Below are 19,877 nucleotides of genomic sequence, written 5' to 3'. Positions count from 1 at the left end.
AGGACAACTGTTATACTCAAACTTTTTTCCCCGAATCACTCCATAAAATTTTACTAAAAAAGTTAAAACAAATTATCAAACTAATAACTAGTATTATTAGTTCTTTTAATCTTTCTTGATTAACTCATCAGCTCTACAATGGGCTTTTATATCCTTGTGTCCAGTTTTCCCTATAAGACTACTACTGAATTGCTGGGCCATCTCACGGAGGAATATGCGACTTTCAGTGATCAGCTTTGGCACACGCTTTTTCTATCTTTATGCTTTAGGTTCTCTTCATATCGACCTAAGAGCTATAGGTAAATTATTAATGGCGTTTTGTATATTGGCCCATCTTCGTCGTGTGGAATGAGTAGTTCGTACACACATGCTGCTGGACTTGCAATAATAATTGAGTAATGGTATAGAAACCGCGGCATTGATTTAAAAAATTTTGCATAACCACTTGCTCTATTTTTCGTTACTTCGCAAGTGAAAAATTCTGTGCTCCTATCGACACCTGTGATTGGGGGGAACTCCAATGCGTTGGGAGAGACAGCTGGAAGAACACTCGATTTCGCTCACATTTAGTGTAAGTTATCGCATAGAAGGTATGACTGGCGAGGCAGTAATACATCAATTAACCGTGATGACAATTTCGGACGATTTTTTATGACTCCTTTCAGTGCCCCCGCGTAGAATGGTGTTCTGCTCATTTACAGTTCGAAGAAGAATTCATTTATATGTAAAAAGTATTAAACGGAATGACGTGCGGAAAAGGCTCCAAGAGAGTCAAAGGAAACTTAAAAAATTTCAATATGACTCCCGAAGAGCATCCCAAATCATTTAAAATGAGGAATAATAAGCTTTAAATTTTTCGGATTCGGAGCCAGCTTGAATTTAAATTGAAGACACCTCAGGGTGTTTAGTAAAAGCAACAAATATCTTTTTAAATATTAAAAGTATTTATTTGCATTGCAATTTGACAATTCAAAATAACAATTTGATTATTTTACTTGATTTAATTTAACTTTAATCCTTTAATAATCTATTTTATGAACAATATACATATTATTGGGGTAAACTACATATTCATATTTTTGTACTATGTTTAATAATGAGCTGAACATTGGATGGTTGAGAGGAACATACACACTCTTCTTGATATCGAAAAAAAACCCTAGTCACTCCAACCACGATCAACGATTTTTAACGTAAGTGACTGTCGACCATTATTATGGGAATCGTCTTTGAAGAGTCCTTATTCAATAATCGCATCCCAACAGCTGATAGTCGACAGAATACTGCTTACTCCTCGGAGATGTCTACACAGTCACTTTAACCCTTTTTAAGGCAGAGGCGATATATTTACCACCAACAAATTTTGCATCTTTCTATGTGAGTTATCAAAGGAGTCCTAATTTGTTGATCTGGCAACTAAGGAGGCATGCCTTATTGTTATAAGCAGAAAAAATTACGTTTGTGTGACATATTTTCCTTGGCGCCACTAGCTGTCAAAAAATTGTGCCAATTGTGAAAGGAAATTTGTTACTCCGTGAATCTTCATATTTTTTATTTGAAAAGAGGTAAGAATCTGTCTTTATTATGTATTTATAGTTATTCTTAAACTTGTTTGCTATACCTAAGAAGTTACTATGGTATTTAGATGTGAGAGGACATTTTACTTGGTCGGAAAATTATTCCTGCTGCCCGTGGGGTGTTATATACACTTGTTGAACTAGTTCCTTCTGTTCTCATATTTTCAGGTGCCAGATGAGGGTTCAAGTAACCTATTACAAAATTCTCCTGCTCATTTGAATTCTACACCTAATGATAATTCAGAGTCAGGTACATCTACAATAGCACTATGTTCACAATTAGATAACTCGCAGCCAGAAGAGCCTTTGATAAAATACAATCATCATCACCCTTAGAACAAGAATTGACTGATGAATCTGAATGTGAAGAAGAGTCATGGGGGAGGGATTTCTGGACATCCAGGCCAGATCCCAGTGAATTTTATAAGGTGACAATAAAACCTCGGTATTTATTGAATAGGAGAGCACGTCCAGTAGCGCATTTCAAAAAGTTTTTTAGTGATGAAGTCTTCCATTTGATTGTTACTCAGACAAACTTGTATGCGGAGCAGCAAGATATAAAAAATTGGCAGCCTGTTGACAAAGAGGGTGATTTTTTGGGCATTCTCATTATAATGGGCTATCATATTCTTCCACATATCGATTTATATTGGTAATCGGATCCTGGATTTCGTGTGAATGAAATAGCTGAAGCTATGCCAGTAAAACGCTTCAAAACCAAGTAGAGAAGATGTAAATTTTGATAAAATATATAAAATTCGTCCTTTTATATCCATACTTAGTCAATCATTTCAAAACAATGCCTTTAATACCTCTTCCCAAAGTATCGATGAGAGCATGATACTATTCAAAGGAAGGTCCAGTTTGAAGCAATACATGTCGCTAAGGCCCATAAAAAGGGGCTATAAAGTATGGCGCTGTTGTGATAGTAGCTCAGGGTACTTATATAACTACGAAATATATACAGTTAAAACAGGACAAGGAACAGAAGAAGGTCTAGGGGCTTATGTCGTAAAGAAATTGTCAAGTCAATTAGCACAAGAAGGTTTCAAGACTCATGTTACATTAGATAACTTTTTTGGCGACTTTTCTCTCATGCAGTACTTGTATGAAAAAAATATTTATGCCACTAGAACAGTGAGAAGAAATAGATCAATTTTACCTAACATAATAAAAAATAACAAATAGAAACGGCAGAAACAAAAGCCTAAAGTTGAAAAAAGGTGAATTGTGGAGAACTAAACAAGATGTAGCATTTGCTGTGTGGCAAGATACTAAAGAGGTTTTATTGTTGACAACGGCATTTCATCCTAAAGTAGAAGTAGCGTCTGTACAAAGAACGCAAAAACATGGCACCAGGGAGGCTGTACATTGTCCTAGGGTTGTGAAAGAATACACCAAGAGAATGGGCGGTGTCGACCGTTTCGACCAAGTGAAGGGGACGTATGCCATCGGAAGAAGTAAACGCTGATGGTTGCGGATATTCTACTTCTTGGTGGACGCAAGTGTGACAAACTCATTCATTTTATATTCCTTAACATGGAGAGTAGAAAAGCCTACCAACTTAGAATTTCGGGTGGCTGTTGCCAGAGGTCTGATTGGTGGATATAGCAACGGAAACAGAAGATCAAGCTTGCCTACATACGTCTGCAAGAAAGCACGCATGCCCAGAGGCATATCAAAAAAGTGTAAATGCTGTACCTGAAGAACTGCGGTTTGTAAACGTAGGTATGCCGGCAGAGTTGGAGACCGACGCTGTAAATTGTGCAGCACAAAGGTAAAAAATAAGTGTAGCAAAATAAAATGCAGTAAGTGTAATGTCCTTCTTTGCATTTCGCCTTGTTTTGCACAATTTCACAGAAAATAATGTCACATGCAATGTGGGTCTGTTGAATGCCAGGGGGAATATTTTTACCACCTATTTTTCCAAAACTTCCGAAATAATTAGTGTTTTTATCTTAAGTTTATTTTTGTTATATAAATAAAAACATGCCAAAAATATAAGCGCAAGTTGTTTTATTCCTCTGAATCCTTATGCCTTATAAAGGGTTAATCGTCAGTCGATCATCGTGAGAGAGCTAAGTTGAAAGTTCTCGTAAAATCAAGAATGGAAAAGACTTAACTTATATTTAATTTTGGATTTTGTTCAAAACTTACAGCACTGCAATGTATTGTTTTTGTTGTTTTCGTTGTTACATTTAAAACGAGTTTTGGTGCGCTGCGGTAAGAGATGAGAATGAGAGCAGGGCAGTTAGGTATCTCTTTCTTGTACTCTTTGCCAACTGGGTGGATTTGTGGCACAATGTCAACTACCACAACGCCGCCGCGCGGACTGCTATTTACCCAAACCAACCCACATATAATTTGGATCGATAAATTGGGCGCCATGATAGCCACGTGGATTCATCGATACCAAGGAACGAATTTTCTGTGATGGACGATATGTACGAAAATCATGAATAAATTCTAAATAAAAAGAAGAAACAAAATTTTAATTTTAATTTGTCTCTTGTCAGTTTTTTCTTTGTATAATTAACAAACCCGCATTAGCTTCATGTTTACCCGTCATTTTCTCGTGCAATTGTCGCAATGGATGTTGACCTTCAAGGAATTTTGCCTGCGGATGAACCGATGGTTGCATTTTCTCATTATAGTGCACATTTTTTGAGAGATCCGTAAAGAAATTGCCTAAGTGAGCGATAGCGCCTGTAAGAAATATGCCAATATGTATTGATTAAAGGACTCTAGGCTCGAACTCAAGACATGAGTTTGCATAGAGGTAACTGGACAGATCGTATAATATAGATTTCGGTTGTGGTGGTAAGATGATATCTACCGACCTACCGGTGGTTTTTTTCCACAGAAAGTTTTATTTAAGCCACCCTTCCGTGTATGGAGGATTACGTCGCCTTCCTCCTACCCATGCACCTCATTCTTTAAGTAGTTTAACGATCCACAGTTGTTACTATGTGAAATCCGCTTCTTACCAGCTGTAATCAACATAGCCTAGCAATGATTTTAACATCACAATCTTCACTGAAGCCGATTGGGAGTACCAATTAGATCCAATTCCTCATAATCTAACTGTGACGTAATCTATAGAAACTTGGGAAATCGGTTCCTAGCAATGGCATTGTATCGAATAATACCCATATCGCCCCTGAATAATTCCTCCGAAAATCTAAGTGACTCGAGACCCAGACACAGGAACTGCTTCGTCACGTCACCCTCTCGATAACATCCGGAGCCTCAGTGCTACCTCCCTTTGACCTCTGCGAGAAAGCTGCGGTCTTAATGTTGCCCCCTTTCGGCATAAACCCCACTTCCACAATCGTTGTTGACACATCGCCACTTTTCCTGCCCTCTTTCTGTCTTGCATATGTCGAGGTTTTTGCTTTCTCGATCCTACAGCTCTAGACCCTCTTGTCTTGTTAATGCGGCTAGCCTTCAGCCGAAGCTTGTTCTTCCTACTACCGTTTAAAATCAGTACCGGTGCTTGCGGCAAGTCTTCCTCGGTTCTCCACCTTGTCAACATTAAATTATGAGAAGGCAGGCTCAAGGACTAGTACGTAATATTAAATAAAGTATCTTACTGTAGTAAGGCCAACGTTACTTTCCGATGCTGTTCGGTATTAAAAATGCTCGGTTGAAATAAAGCCGAATATACCCGTGACTATAAATCATCCATTAGGAACCGTCCGTATAACACCCTGGATTCTTCTATGAGAAGGAACAGCGTGTTTGAAATCCCCTAATCTGCTAAGCAACATATTCGGGCACTATGGAGATCGGCACAGCTCTCTCACCATCGCCTACCTCAGCCCAATAAGATGTTGTTGTTGTAGGGATAAGAACACTCCCCGATGGTTTTGGGGTGTATTATCGATGTTGGTGGTTCTTTGCCGACTATAGATGCTGTAACAAGCACCATTATGGTACTAGCTCGACCATCTCGGGAATGATTTAATATTACTTCAGTGAACTTTATTTTCCATTTCGCCCCCACCTCATAGTGCCTCATGCCTCGCCTTCTAAATATATGTACGATACATTCGAATTTGTAGCAGGATTCGCATCGCGTAGGTGAGGCTGACAACTGGGTTGCGGAAGCTATGAAATGCGCTTTTCAACCCCTTGAGTCTATATATCTGGGTCAATTGTATCCATGCGGGCTATGAATTACCTGTATTGAAGCTGGCACAGGGCTACTTGTCGGCACGACATAGTCTGCCCTGCCTGGATGAAGTCAAAGTTGGTAAGAATGCTGGCCTGCATGCAGTTGTCTTAATTTGGTGTCGGGAGCACAAATTCTAAACGAAGAAGTGAAAGCTTATTTGTTTAGCTCTATGAATTGTGTAGTGCTTCGAACTGTTGCATAGGTTAGTGTCGCAATTCGTTGGATAGTAAACGGGGTATGCTAAGGAATGCTAAACATCTTGCTGGAATGGCATATACATTTTTATATACCCCATATTCTAGGTGAGGAAAGGATAGTGGACTATTCCATCTGCATTTCTCCAAGGTTAGCGAAAGTAATTACATGATATTGAGTCTGCTTTGAAAGCTGTGATAGGCGCAGGGGCGAAGGGCGTATTTTGATTATTCCGCGTTAATATTTCGTGACATTAATCGCGTGAATTCAATTACTTACCAGCGCTTATTGAGGGTAAAAAATTGCGTCGTTCATTATCTGCAGTCTTCTTGGCTTCCTTGAGTTTTCGCTCCTGTTCACTCTTGTACGCCGTAAAGGGTATGTAGGCATAGTCTAGGCGTCGTATGCGCGCAAATGGATTATTTTCGATATTTGGAGTTAGGGACTCTTCCATAAGCTGGTCAGTAATTGATTGCTTGTCTCCTTTGTAATTATTATTCCACAGTGTGTTCAATACCACATCCCCTTTTTCTACATCCTCAGCCTTGGTCTGCCCACCGTTGACATCTTTTTCAATAACATCCGTTTCAATTGAGTTTTTGTCGTCTTCATATGGCCAAATTTCAGGGACCTTCTTGTACAAGAAAATACTTGTGCTTTCTTTACGATTGTCATTCCATAATTGTTGTTGTTGACGTCCTTGTGACGGTTTGTATTCTTGTATTTGTTGTTGTTGCTTTTGGGTTATCTGCTTACCAAATAACCAACTACCTAACCGTTGCAATTTTTGTTGAGGTATTTCTTCGGCAGCAGGATCAGCAACTTTATTTGTGTGGAACAAATCTCGCCATGTCCTTTCAGCGACAATTTGTTTGTCAAATAAGTCATTTCCGTTTCCTTTGTTGGATTTTTCATTGCCAAAACTGCGTGCATCGACTCCATAGTCGTCAATGTTATCATGAGGCCAATTTTGTGGAAAGAACTGTGGTGGGGAGTCAGGTGGCCATTTCGCTGCAACTGCAAATGAAAATAGAGTTAGTAGAGAATATATATAATATTAGTATGTATCAGTGGCGGAGTGAGGTTTTCTTGCGCCCGGAGCCGAATATTTTGTTGCCCCCCCCCCCCCCCGCATTATTATTAATTATTATTCGGCCGAATACCGAATAGCAAAAAAGTGGCCGAATAGGCCGAATACCGAATATCCGTGACAACTCTAGTACGAACACAGTCTCTGCTCAATACAAATGCATTCGAAATTGCCTACAATGCACAAAGATGCATCAAAATCCTCAAATCGCTGCAACGGAGAAAGTTACAGGGCTGCCAAATTTTCGACTTAGAACGGCCACGGAATATCTTCTTAAGACGTCTGGTCACCGAGGCATACACGACAATTGATTGATGCAGTTGCGCCTCCAAGGTAGATAAGAAGACATCTGCATCCAGAGCAACACGATTGTAGAGTCTGTGATTTCCTTCAAACTCAGGCTCCCGCCTTTGCAGATATCACCGAAGAAAAATGTACACTTCCGAAGGATATTCGCGTTACTCTGCCCCAACTTCTATCTCTATGCATGGCCCCAGCCTAGTTGTATATCACAAATCATGTATTCTTCTGTAATGTGGAACAAAAATTTGTAATAGGAACTTTTGGTTGCTAACTCATATTGAAACTGCTCGATTCCTTGGACCTCCATTAGAGGAATTTATTTAAAGTTTCATGAGTGTTCTAGCCTATTAACCCAGGCGAGGGATTTGTACAACAAAAATAAGAACCATACATGGACGGACGGGAAAAAGACTACGCGGCCCAATTCTGTCGATGATAAACAGGGCCCGAATCGCCACATACGATCACGGATCGAAAACTATACGAAAGACAATTACGTGATACGTCAGACGTATGGGTCGATTGGCATTACCACATACGAAAGCTATCGTATCGTAATTCATTCTTAGTTCACAATAGATTTTAAGGTCCACATCACTGTGGATTTTATTTTTATGTCACAATAGATGTGGAAATGTCAAAATATTTAAAAATTTTAATAAACAAACGAAATTTCAAAATGGATGTGCACTTACTTTTCTATATAAGTTCAAGCGATAGTGAGGAAGATGAAACAGTAGCACGGAGGCTACTTAGAGATAAAAGTGATCCTTTAGCTTTACCACAAACTTCGTAAGTATGTGGCAAATAAAGTTTTACAAGTATACAAAAATGTGTGTTCTGCAGATTCTTGAAACGATTTAGATTATCTAAAGAGGCTTTCCAGTTTATACTTCATGCCTTAAATTTGAAGCAGTCGGATGCAAAAGCGGTGCCTCCAGTTCTACAACTAGCTGCCACACTTTCTCTTCTAGGAAGTGGCGGGTATCAGCATTGTGTCGGCAGTGATTATTTGGTTGGAATGTGCCAGAGCACTGTGTCAAAGATAACATCCCACGTTATTCTCGAAATGGAGAACAAGTTGTGTCCACAAAATATACAATTTCATTTAAACGAAACTTCGGAATGCAAGCAATGGTTTATGGATAAATACAAAATACCTGGAGGTAGGCAAACGTTCAATTACATTTATTAAATAAGTTTTTTAATTGAATATCTACTTTTACAGTCATTGGTTGCATTGATGGCACACACATCGGCTTGCAAAGACCATCTGTGGATGAGCATATGTACTTTAATAGAAAAGGATACCATAGTATCAACGCAATGATAGTGAGTTGTTGCTCATTTTCTTTATTCTTTGTACTAACTATATAAATATTTTGGCAGATGTGCGATCACACCTATAAAATTTTGGCAATCAACTGTCAGTACGGTGGTGCGGCTCATGATTCCTTCGTTTGGAGGCATTCAGATCAACGACGAGTATTGCAAGAGAGGTTTGAAATTAATAGGCGGAGCAATGCGTGGCTTTTAGGTACGACAGTGTTTGCTTTTTGGTTAATATTACTATTGTAATGACAATTTTCATTTCAACAGGTGATTCTGGCTATCCACTAGAGCCGTGGTGCATAACGCCTTACCGAAACCCCGCCGATGGCTCCAGTGAATCCGCATTTAATGATGTACACTCAAAAGCAAGATGTATCATCGAACGTACCATTGGTATTTTTAAAGGACGTTGGAGAATATTAGGGTATGGCAATAGGGGTAGATACCATCCTACAAAAGTGGCACGATTTGCCAATGTGTGTGCAGCTTTACATAATATCTGCATACAGTTCAAAATTGATTACAACGTACGAAGATATGAATCAGACCAAATCAGCGATGTTGACCCAGGCGAAGCCAACCATCTTACCACAATTGGTCAAACAATAAGAGACCAAATAAAACACTCTCTAATTAATTCCACGTAAAAATTAAGAAAAAACGATTTGTAAAAGCAAATGAATTCATTTAATTGTTTCTACTAAGTGCTAAGTATGTATGTTAAAATTAGAGATAAATGAAATCACTATTCGCTTAATTGCTAAAATCACAAAAATTAAAAAAATTCAGGTACAAACTTTGTTTTTACTAAGTGCTAAGTATGTATGTTAAAATTAGAAATAAAATAAATGAAATGACTATTCGTTTAATTGCTTAAAATCAAAAAATTAAAAAAATTCAGATACAAACTTGTTAAAGCTAACATAAAATTTTAATTTCTTCTTTTTCTATTTACACTTATTGCTAGAGACTCTAATTCTAAATTTTTGATTTGTAAATCAAGTGCATGTGATTCTTGATGCAGTTTATGCTTCTCCTCCTTAATGGTCAGCATCCTTTCATGCACTTGCAACAACCTCTCCTGCACCTGCACCAATCGGTCAATCTTCTCCCCCAAATCGCGCTGAAAATCAGACACTCTACTCAAATTTTGTTGGAGCAGGGACAATTTTTCGGCACTCTTACTTACTCGCCGTGGAGTATTGCACCGAGAGGTTACGCGCGGTGTAAGGGTAGTAACCGACCTAGATGGACCAGGTAAAGCGCTGGCTGATGCGCTGCTTGTTCCACTATCACTGTTGCTCTCACTATCACTATTTTCGGTGCTGCTTCTATGAGCGGGTGAATTGCCAAAAGTGCGAACGGTACTATTCCCGTCCACTGCGACCTCAAGTCCGGCTGCCTCTATAATCAATTCCTCAGTTGCACTGATGGGAATTTCATTATAAGGACCTCCTCCAGTTTGTCTTTTGGACAATTTGTTGTGGGAAAGCTTCTTCGCCTGATATTTTTGATCTGCGAAAACCTACGAGCAAACATTTGTAAGTATCTTGGTTGCACTTTATATATATATATATATACCTTCCTCCACATTTTGGCGTCTTTTACTGGTGGCCCGTCAGCATTTAAACGCTTGGAAAGCTCCTCCCACAGTCTGTTGGACGTTGCTCTACCTTGTGCGGAATTGGGAAATTTGTTTTTCGCCAAGTTCGGGTGTTCCGCCATAAATTGCGCCATGCACTCCTTTTGGTTTGGGTTTAGCTTGTTAAAATTCGTCCTTAAATAAAATTTAGTCCAACAATAATATAAACACATATTTTGAGAAATAACTTACATTTTCTCTTATATTTGTATTAAATTTTTGTATATTTATATATTTGTACTCGCTTTCGGTTGCCGGTTTGTAATCGAATAACAATACGAACGATCGAGTGCAATTGTCTCTCGTTCACGGTTGTCGCGATACCGATTTACGATCCACAAAGTACGTTCACGTATGTAGTAATCCCAAAAAGTGACATTTTACGTGACGGATCGTACGATCACGTATGTCATAATCCAAAAAACAAGTTTTTACGTGACGAGTTATACGATCACGTATGTGGCGATTCGGGCCCAGGAAAATGTTTTTTGTATCCTTTGGTTTGGCATTTCCACAAAGTTTTTGAGAGTAGACTCAAATACATATTTAATAATAATATGATTATAATACATTAGTAATAAAATAAATTAGTACGAGTAATACTGAGATAGTCAAGTTTGGAAAAGCATCTCCTTGATTCGATAAAAAGTTCTGTTCCATCGAAATCTGTATTATAAAATTCACCCAATTCCTTATAATTTCGTCATTATTTTCCCTGTTTAACAAATTTCCAACTTCTAAGAGAAATCCAAATATAAAATTAAAGTAATTTAGTCGTGTAAGTCTTGTACGTATTTTTTGTTGGAGACGATCGAGAAAACTTTTCATGACGCGAGAAATTTCACATTCTGCGGAAAGACCAACATCTATAGCCGATTCTCTGGGCATTTTCCGGCGCCATCTTACACATTTTACTATGTTAGGTTGAACTGGCCGATCCATGAGAACCTCACATATACTGATTGAGTCTGTAGTGTTGTTTTACTATGTCACATTTATCACAAAGATAATTCGGTTTTTCTATTGCTTCTTCACAGAGAGTATCCAGTTTCGGATTCACGTTTGACAGTTTTTGTTAAAGCATTTTTTTTAGTAATTCCTATCGTAACGATGAACATGTGAAAAAAGATATATGCTTTCAATTATTCCACCACCTGGCGCAAGAGTTCTGGATATATGCATGCATTTTTTAGTATGGAAATTTTTTTCCAGAAATCAGTTATAATAAAAATACAAACTATCCTGGAAGTTCTGCTTTGCGGGCCATTTGGCGCCCCCTGTGAGTAGCGCCCGGTGCAATATGCCCCCCCCCCCCCTCTTCACACACACACTACGCTTCTGGTATGTATCCTTGATTCTTTTTTTTACTCATTACATGGCGCACACTGTTTTGTGCAATATTAAGGAAAACAGTAAAAGCTATTATTCCTTTTATAATGAGATCAAAATACCTTCCCCCAGCTCCGGCAAAAGTTGGTAAATCAGATGTGAAGTACCTCAATAATTCCATCTCATCAACCTACATGCAGCTGCAGCAGATTACACAGCGTAATAAAACTTTCCATTGGAAAATGTCCCATCAGGACTCCAACCATCATTGATAGATTAGCCTTGTCTTAAATTTTTGGCCAGTCTGATCTCTCAAATCTGGAGGAGATAGTGTCAGCTCAGCATTGACTTAACTGAATGGAGGTCCATCTAAACAGGAGCAGACCATGGGTGGCCACCGTATCTTCGATTCCCTATAGCTTTCTATGTACGGTTTTGTTGTACCCAAGCGTGCTAAGCGATCCGCGTGACAGTCGGTCTGGGACCTAGATGAATATAACCCCAAACAAGTGCAATGCAATCGCTAGAGAGCTCATTCATATTAGCCCACTCTCCATTGCACTACAGTTGAAGTGATGGCTTTAGTAGCCGCTTGACTAAACGAGCAGATTTTAAAGTCTTTGTCCATAATAGCGCTGGAAGGCATTCCGTCCACTGGCGGAAAGAAGCCCCACTGACCAGGCAGTTTGAACATACTAATTACCTTCCCTCCCAACTATGAGCAAAATCAGTTAATTAATCCACTGCCTGGTCATCGTATAGTGGCTCATCTGACATCGATCACGAAGCAGAAGGAACTTTCCGTTTAGATTTTTAGGACCATGATGAAAAATTGGATTTACAGATAAATATTTTCTGTAGCCTTTCACGCTCTTATTCTATATATATTTCTACCAAACGTACTCTTTGTAAAATTTTTCGTAAATATGTCGTCGATTTTCTAACACCCCAGACATACCATTATTCTATAACTGCGTTTGTATGTCACTCATATGGGACACCGGTATCCCAAAAATATTTTCTTGTATAGCAAGTAGGCTTGCAATATCTTATTAGTTTTTTCGTTAAGTAACATTAGATATGGCGACCGCCGTGGTGTGATGCTAGCGTGCTTCGCCTACCACACCGAAGATCCTTGACTCACGCCCCGGGCAAAGCAACATCAAATTTTTAAAAACAAGGTTTTTCAATTAGAAGAAAATTTTTCTAAGCGGGCCGACCCTCGGCAATGTTTGGCAAGCACTCCGAGTGTACTTCTGCCATGAAAAGCTCTCAGTGAAAACTCATCTGCCCTGCAGATGCCGTTCGGATTCGGCATAAAAGAAGTGGTCCCCACCAATTTGTAGGAAAAATTAAAAGAAGCACAACGCAAATTGGAAGAGAAGCTCGGCCTAAAATCTCTTCGGAAGTTATCGCGCCTTACATTTTTATTTTTAACATTAGAATCATACAATCTTGAACCGATTTCTTATTGGGTCTGTAAGAGAGTTTTTTAAGTTAAAGCGTTCATTTATACATTATAGAGGCTACTTTGAAATTTTTTGTTTCATAGAGTTTTGGAGGTTTTGAAGAAATCAGTATTCTCAAATAAATATGTTGTTTATCGGCGTAATACCGTTTTCACACAGAAACTTAAACGAATCACAATTCTATTTAATGAAATAATTAAGTTTCCCTTTTCATACAGGGCCTTTTGCTTCATTAAGCGAACATCTGTCAGCAGTTCCAAAAAAATATTTCGTTTTTTACAAAAAAGAGGATAATGGAAAGCAGCCGTTTCTTCTTAACTATAAATCTATACATCTTATAAAATAAAGTAGCTAAATGCCATGTATGCACATAACTTCACACAGAATGCTCCGATTTTAAAACAGTTATTTGCATTTGAAAGCTGAGCTACGTTAGATGGTACAGTTAATATAATTTGAAGGTATATATTATAGGGGCGTGGCAAATTGCCAAAATGTAGCAAAAAATCATAAAATTTTTGTTTACAGAGCTATAACTCATAAGCGGATGGATGGATTTAAAAAATTCTACTTTTCAGTAAAACTTTGAAATATTTACCTTCGATCTGCATCAAAAAAAATACTTGATTCCTTTCTTAATCAGCCAAATTGTTTAAACAAAAGTAACATTTTTACCAAACAATGCGTGTGTGATGTTGTTCGCTGTGAACTGTCCGCGCTAATTGCTTTTGAGTAAGGCTTGATGCGACACATAAATACGTACATATATAGCATTCGCTGCGTTATTTAACTTCGAGCGTAGGTTTATAGGTATGTATGGATGTACATCACTACATAGTATAAAACAAAGTCGCTTTTTCTGCCCCTATGTCCCTTTGAATGCTCAAACCTTTAAAAATACGCAACGGATTTTAATGCGCTTTTTTAAAATAGATAAAGAGTGATTGAAGAAGAAGTAACAGATGAACATATTTGGCTGAAAATTGGTGGAGGGGTAGCTTAGAACCAGGAGACAGACATAGGCTAATTTTTATCCCGTTCTGGATAGGGTCTTGAGATCAAACGTGGACCTGGGTAATCCTGGGATATGTTTGTACAATATGGGTATCGAATGTAAGCTGTTTATGAGTACTTTGATACGGAGTATTTTTCGTACCCACGTGTAACTAGGGTTTAGAGATATAAACGAAAACGTGGACGCGGGTACCCCTAGAATATGTTTATAGAATATGGATAACAAATGAAAGCTGTTGATGAGTGCTTTAGTACAGAGTAATTTTTATACCGCTGGGTGACTAGGGTCTCAAAATATTTGCAAAACCTGGACTCGGATACCCTTAGAATGTGTGTGTAATATGGATATCAAATGAAAGTTGTTGCTGAGAGCTTTAAAGTAATTTTCATTGCGATATTCGATTTAGTTGCATTAACCTGGCAAAGCTGATAAATGTGCATGCGAAACCGAAATAAAGACATGAATTAATAATACCCACATAACTATTTACATACGTCCTATTCGATTTGCCTGGTAATAAGGGATGAAGAAGAATGGGAAAAACTTTAGAGAAGAGAAAAGACGAGTGAGATGAAAATAGAGATAGATGAAGCGAAAAGACGGAGGGAGGAGTGAATAAAAGGATTAAGAAAAAGTGAAGAGGGGTAGAAGCGGGGCAGAGTTAGACGGAAAAATGTTATTAAAATGTATGGATAGACCAAATTTAGGGCAGAACAACGTCTGACGGGTCTGTGCTACTACAATCAAAATAATATGTATGCGCAACTACCCATAGATGTTGCACCTATACAAATATGTACGTATTTTCGATAAAGCCATATTATCTTTCGTAAATTATTGAAAACAATTTATTTTTGATTGTCATTTGTCATTTGTTACATTGACAATAAAAATCGAAGCACCAAGCAAAACCGATTGGATTTTTCACTCAATTAGGTATTAATGAGATAATTAAGAATTTTTATTTTGTATGGTAGATTGAGTTCAATTAGGGCTTTAATGTAGAACCCTGCTGATGATATTTCTTCTGTAGCTGAGCAGTTTTAGATCTCTCGACGCTTGACAAACCACTTCCCATCATTAACTCGGCCAAAAAAAAAAAAAAAAAACACAAAAAAACAAAAAAAAAAAATTTATAAATATGTAATAAATTAATAAAGAAAAAAATAATGATCAGGATTAGCCTGGTGTCATTGGCCACTTGAGGGCAGTCCGCTGCCACAACATCCAATTAAAAAACTTGACCAATTATTTCATTAAGCCTCTGTGTGAAATTGGCATATCCGCTTTTCTAGGGCGGGAGGGGTTCTTATTGTTGTTGATTCAAACCTTTCATCTGAGATGATTTGGTTGAACGATGTCTCTGATATCGAATTCATAGCTGTAGGACTTTTGTTTTGTGCCTTTCGCGTAACTGTTAGATGTTCTTATATAGCTTCGTCATTCGTGACTTGCTTTCTGAGATGGGAAATAATGAACGACTTGTGGTTGTTGGGGATTTTAATTTGCCAACAGTCAATTAGGTTAATATTAGTGATACAAACTTTTTAACACCTACTATTGAACACGATTTTCTCAAATGCCGGTTGGATTCATCCTTAGTCTCCTAGTCCCCTGCGACTAGTCCCGGAACAATCGCATTCCATGCAAGGTACGTAAATAGTTTTAATGGGACAAATAAGAAGAAGAAAGGGCATATAAAAAACATCAATAACGTATCCTTGATACTGCATTATTTGTTTAATTAATTTGTATTGTATTGTTATTTGAAAGAAAAAACCTGTGTTTAAATGCATTTAAGTCATACTCTACAAATTCCTTTGGAAGATAATTGCTTAGTATCAAAGCTTGTTTGACTTTGTATGTCAATCGCTGATAAGAAAGTTTTGCTTTGTTCTATTTTTTGTTGCTTTCAAAAGCAATAATATGTATTGTTTTAATTTATGATTTTGTTTGCAGGGGAAATTTCTGTGATAAGGAAATTCTTTGAATAGGCACATTTAAAAACAACATTTTTTTTTTCAATATTACAATATGAACTTTAACTATTGTGCAACACCCTTAAGTGTTTCGGGACCAAAATTTATATACATATGATATCGCTAACTATAACTTTATCGATATTGGGTATAAGAAAACAAATAATAAAATATATTTTTTTTAATCACCACAGAGAAAACTTAGCTTTGAGGCCGGTGATACACTTTTTTGAACCGTCCCAAATTAGGACCAAAATTTATATTTTTGGCAGAGGTAATAGCGTCTAAAGCGAAGGCTGGAAAAAACGGGTAATTTGACGTATAAGGACCACTCTAATGTATATATAAATGAAACGTTTGCTATTTATTGCACCCCATTAAGTTCATGCCAATTTAATTGAAACAAGTAAAGGTGTCTAAGTTCGGGTGTAACCGAACATTATATACCCAGCGTGAGCTTCAATTGTACATTTCATTTCAGATAAATTACTTTTCTACATAACACGTGGCACCGTCCGTTTAAAAGAAAAATGTCTCCCCATTTCCTCTTACAATAAAACTTGATAAGTGAAATATCATTGATTCATAACTATTTCTTGCTAAGTTATAGCTTATTGTTCTATGTTTACCAGGGGACCGAAGAAGTATAATAGTTTTATACAAATTTTAAATTTAAAAATACAAATTGTAAGAATTTATATATTTGAATCTTCAATATAGCGAAGAAATGTTTTTAACATATGTGACTCGGCCTATGAAAAGGTGGCTTATGACTCAAAAAAGAAATTGCGGGAAACAGCTGTTAAAGATTAACAACGCATTTCTTCAGTTTCTTAGTAGTTTTTCTTTTGCATTATAAACAGTCATGCCCAAAAGGCAAAGCACAAACCAGTTTCTGACCGATATTTTGGCTCCATTGCCAACGAAAAAAATGCTATCAAAAAAATCTGAGGATGCTTCACCAGCCACCAAAGTGGCATCGAAGGAACCAAAGGCTTCATCGTCTTTCATTTGTGCTCTTCTTACTCTACATTTTTAGTACACTTCTAAGCAAGTTAGGACTTTCTAGTTTTCACCACGTGAAAGAGCGTCTCAAAAACTATCGAAACCAGAAAAAAAGGGGACACATTTTTTTGAGTCATACGCCACCTTTTCATAGACCGGGTCACATTTATGTAATACTCCTATATTGCTACAAAAGGCTACGTACATTCCCAAACACCAGAGTGCCGATATATTGCTGTTTAAACGTTTTCGTTTTTGTACTCAATAATCGAATGTACCTAAATTTAAACTTTTTCTTGTCACACTTATAGGTTGTCTTGTTTTGATTTCGCATTCAAAACACATTGCGAGCATTTTCTATTAGCAATATAGGAGTATTACGTATATGTATGGTTTTTAATCAAATTTATATTTTTCTCAAGTAACTAAAAATATAATAAAAAAAGAAATTTTTAAATTCTTTTTAATTCAAAATAATGCCACCATCGACTTTTGTAAAGAGATCGACTTCCCTAAAGAGGGAAAAAATGAAGACGGGAATGGTTGTCCTTTTTCAGAACAAGCAAGAAGTTTTATACTCAGCGTGCTTTGCACACAGAGTATATTAACTTTGATTGGATAAGGGTTGGTTGTACAGGTATAAAGGAATCGAGTGTCGAAAAAAAATTTAATTGAGCCATGTCCGTCCGTCCGTCTGTCCGTTAGCATGATAACTTGAGTAAATATTTAGATATCTTCATCAAATTTGGTACACTAGCTTATCTGGATCCAGAATAGATTGGTATTGAAAATGAGCAAAATCGGATGATAACCACGCCCACTTTATATATATATAAAATTTTGGAAACACACAAAAAACCTGGTAATTTAGTAAATAATACACCTAGAATGTTGAAGTTTGACATGTGGACATATATTGAGACTCTTGATACAAATTTGGAAACATTTTTCAAAATGGGCGTGGCACCGCCTACTTATGATAAAATCAATTTTACAAATATTATTAATCATAAATCAAAAATGGTTAAACCTATCGTAACAAAATTTGGCAGAGAGGTTGCCTTTACTATAAGGAATGATTTGAAGAAAAATTAACGAAATCGGTTAAGGACCACGCCCACCTTTATATAAAAGATTTTAAAAGGGTTGTGGACGAATAAAATAAGCTATATCTTTGCAAAAAAAAGAGCTTCATATCAATGGTATTTCATTTCCCAAGTGGATTTATAACAATAAATAGGAAAAACTTCAAATTTTATAAAAAATGGGCGTGGCACCTCCCATTTATGACTAAGCAATTTTCTATGTTTCGGGAACCATAACTCGAAGAAAAATTAACATAATGTTCGGTTGCACCCGAACTTAGACACCTTTACTTGTTTGTAAATAAATTTCTGTTAAAATTTTAAGTTTAATTAATTTTCTCAGTTAAAAAACCTTAAATTTGAATTTGACTTCTTTGCTCAAATATTTATTACATTACTTTTAGGACTGCATTAAAAATAAACATTAAAATTTGTCTGCTATTTATATTCTACACCGAAAGAAATGAAGCTATTAACAGCAACAAATCAGGTTTGTTGGTTGTTCTTGAATAAACAGACATTCAGTAAAATAGATCGCATTATGGTTCATTTAACCGAGTTTTGACAAGAAAAGAATTTTTTTTAATTATTTCAACAGAATATAAACAACTGGTCTCAAGTTAACAATATTCTGTAAAAATAGCAGGTTCTCAATCAATCTAACTGACCTAACTGATTCTGTTAAAAGAACTGATTGCATTGGTAATTTCAACAGTGAATAAGTGTTAGGCTAACTTTAAAGAGAATTTTACTCTCACGACGCTCGCTTTTTTGATCTTATGACTACTGTGCTATAGAAATCTCCATCATATCAACAGCCTCTGATATTCTTATGTTCACGGAAACCTGTTATTTTAACAGGTACGGGTTTTAAATACAAGTTCAACTCAGCTAAATTACGCATAAACTTATTATGCAATTTTTCAGTCAAGTTTAACTGAAGTTTGCAATTACTGGCGTGTGCTGACGACTTTGATATCATCGGCCTGAACACCCGCGCCGTAAGTTCTGCTTATTCCAAACTGGAAAAGGAAGCGGAAAAGATGGGTTTGATGGTGAATGAGGACATAACGGAGTATATGCTGTCATTGAGCATCATCAAGGACTAGCGAATTTATGCCTTGGAAAACCCATGGACCATGACAATATCATGATAAAGCGGCTCTGGGAGTGTTCTTCGAAAGACTTACGGACCTCTAAGCGTTGGCAACGGCTAGTACTGAAGAAGATTTAATAATGAGCTCTACGAGCTTTACGCAGACATCTACATAGTTCAGCGAATCAAAATGCAGCGGCTACGCTGGTTAGGCCATGTTATGCCAATTAAAGATGACGCTCCGGGTAAGAAAGCATTTTTATCGGGACACGGCTATGGAAGCAGAGAAAGCGGGCGCCCACTTCGCGGGAAGGACCAGGTGGAAAATGATTTAAATTACCTTGGTGTGACCAATTGGCGCCGTTTAACTAAAAGTAGAAACGTCTGGAGCGCGTAATCGGATGGCTATAACCGTTTAAACGGTTAAGCGCCAATTAAGTAAGTAAGTAAGCACATTATTTCATCGATGTGCATATTTACATAACAACTTTAAGAAAAACAACAAAACAATTAAGGATTGAAATTGGGCCACTGGGCGTATGAGTGACTGTTGCTCTACCTTGCAGTAATGGAGGCCAACTAC

At 37.2% G+C, this 19,877-nt stretch overlaps 3 protein-coding genes across 3 annotated transcripts; 1 reads left to right on the top strand and 2 right to left on the bottom strand.

The window, feature by feature from the left end:
• Positions 1-1,061: 1,061 nt before the first annotated feature.
• LOC137246125 (uncharacterized) lies at positions 1,062-7,905 on the bottom strand. The gene is made up of 4 exons (XM_067777217.1): positions 7,875-7,905; positions 6,229-6,966; positions 4,119-4,283; positions 1,062-4,043 (listed from the first exon to the last, which is right to left on the bottom strand). Exons 1-4 carry the CDS (start codon positions 7,903-7,905, stop codon positions 3,913-3,915), a joined length of 1,065 nt encoding a protein of 354 aa, XP_067633318.1. The 3' UTR covers positions 1,062-3,912.
• Positions 7,789-9,609, top strand: LOC137247081 (putative nuclease HARBI1). The gene is made up of 5 exons (XM_067778146.1): positions 7,789-8,134; positions 8,189-8,508; positions 8,571-8,674; positions 8,732-8,879; positions 8,942-9,609. The coding sequence occupies exons 1-5, from the start codon at positions 7,977-7,979 to the stop codon at positions 9,319-9,321; spliced, it is 1,110 nt and encodes a 369-aa protein (XP_067634247.1). The 5' UTR covers positions 7,789-7,976; the 3' UTR covers positions 9,322-9,609.
• Positions 9,337-10,787, bottom strand: LOC137247082 (uncharacterized). Its single transcript, XM_067778148.1, has 4 exons — positions 10,509-10,787; positions 10,256-10,451; positions 9,864-10,199; positions 9,337-9,797 (listed from the first exon to the last, which is right to left on the bottom strand). Coding segments are annotated over exons 1-4 (726 nt in total). The 5' UTR covers positions 10,511-10,787; the 3' UTR covers positions 9,337-9,605.
• Between the last annotated feature and the right edge of the window lie 9,090 nt (positions 10,788-19,877).

The sequence above is a fragment of the Eurosta solidaginis genome, chromosome 3, assembly GCF_040869045.1.
Source record: "Eurosta solidaginis isolate ZX-2024a chromosome 3, ASM4086904v1, whole genome shotgun sequence".
NCBI lineage: Eukaryota > Metazoa > Arthropoda > Insecta > Diptera > Tephritidae > Eurosta > Eurosta solidaginis.
Note: the sequence above shows the minus strand (reverse complement) of the source record. Positions and strands in the feature narration are given on the sequence as shown.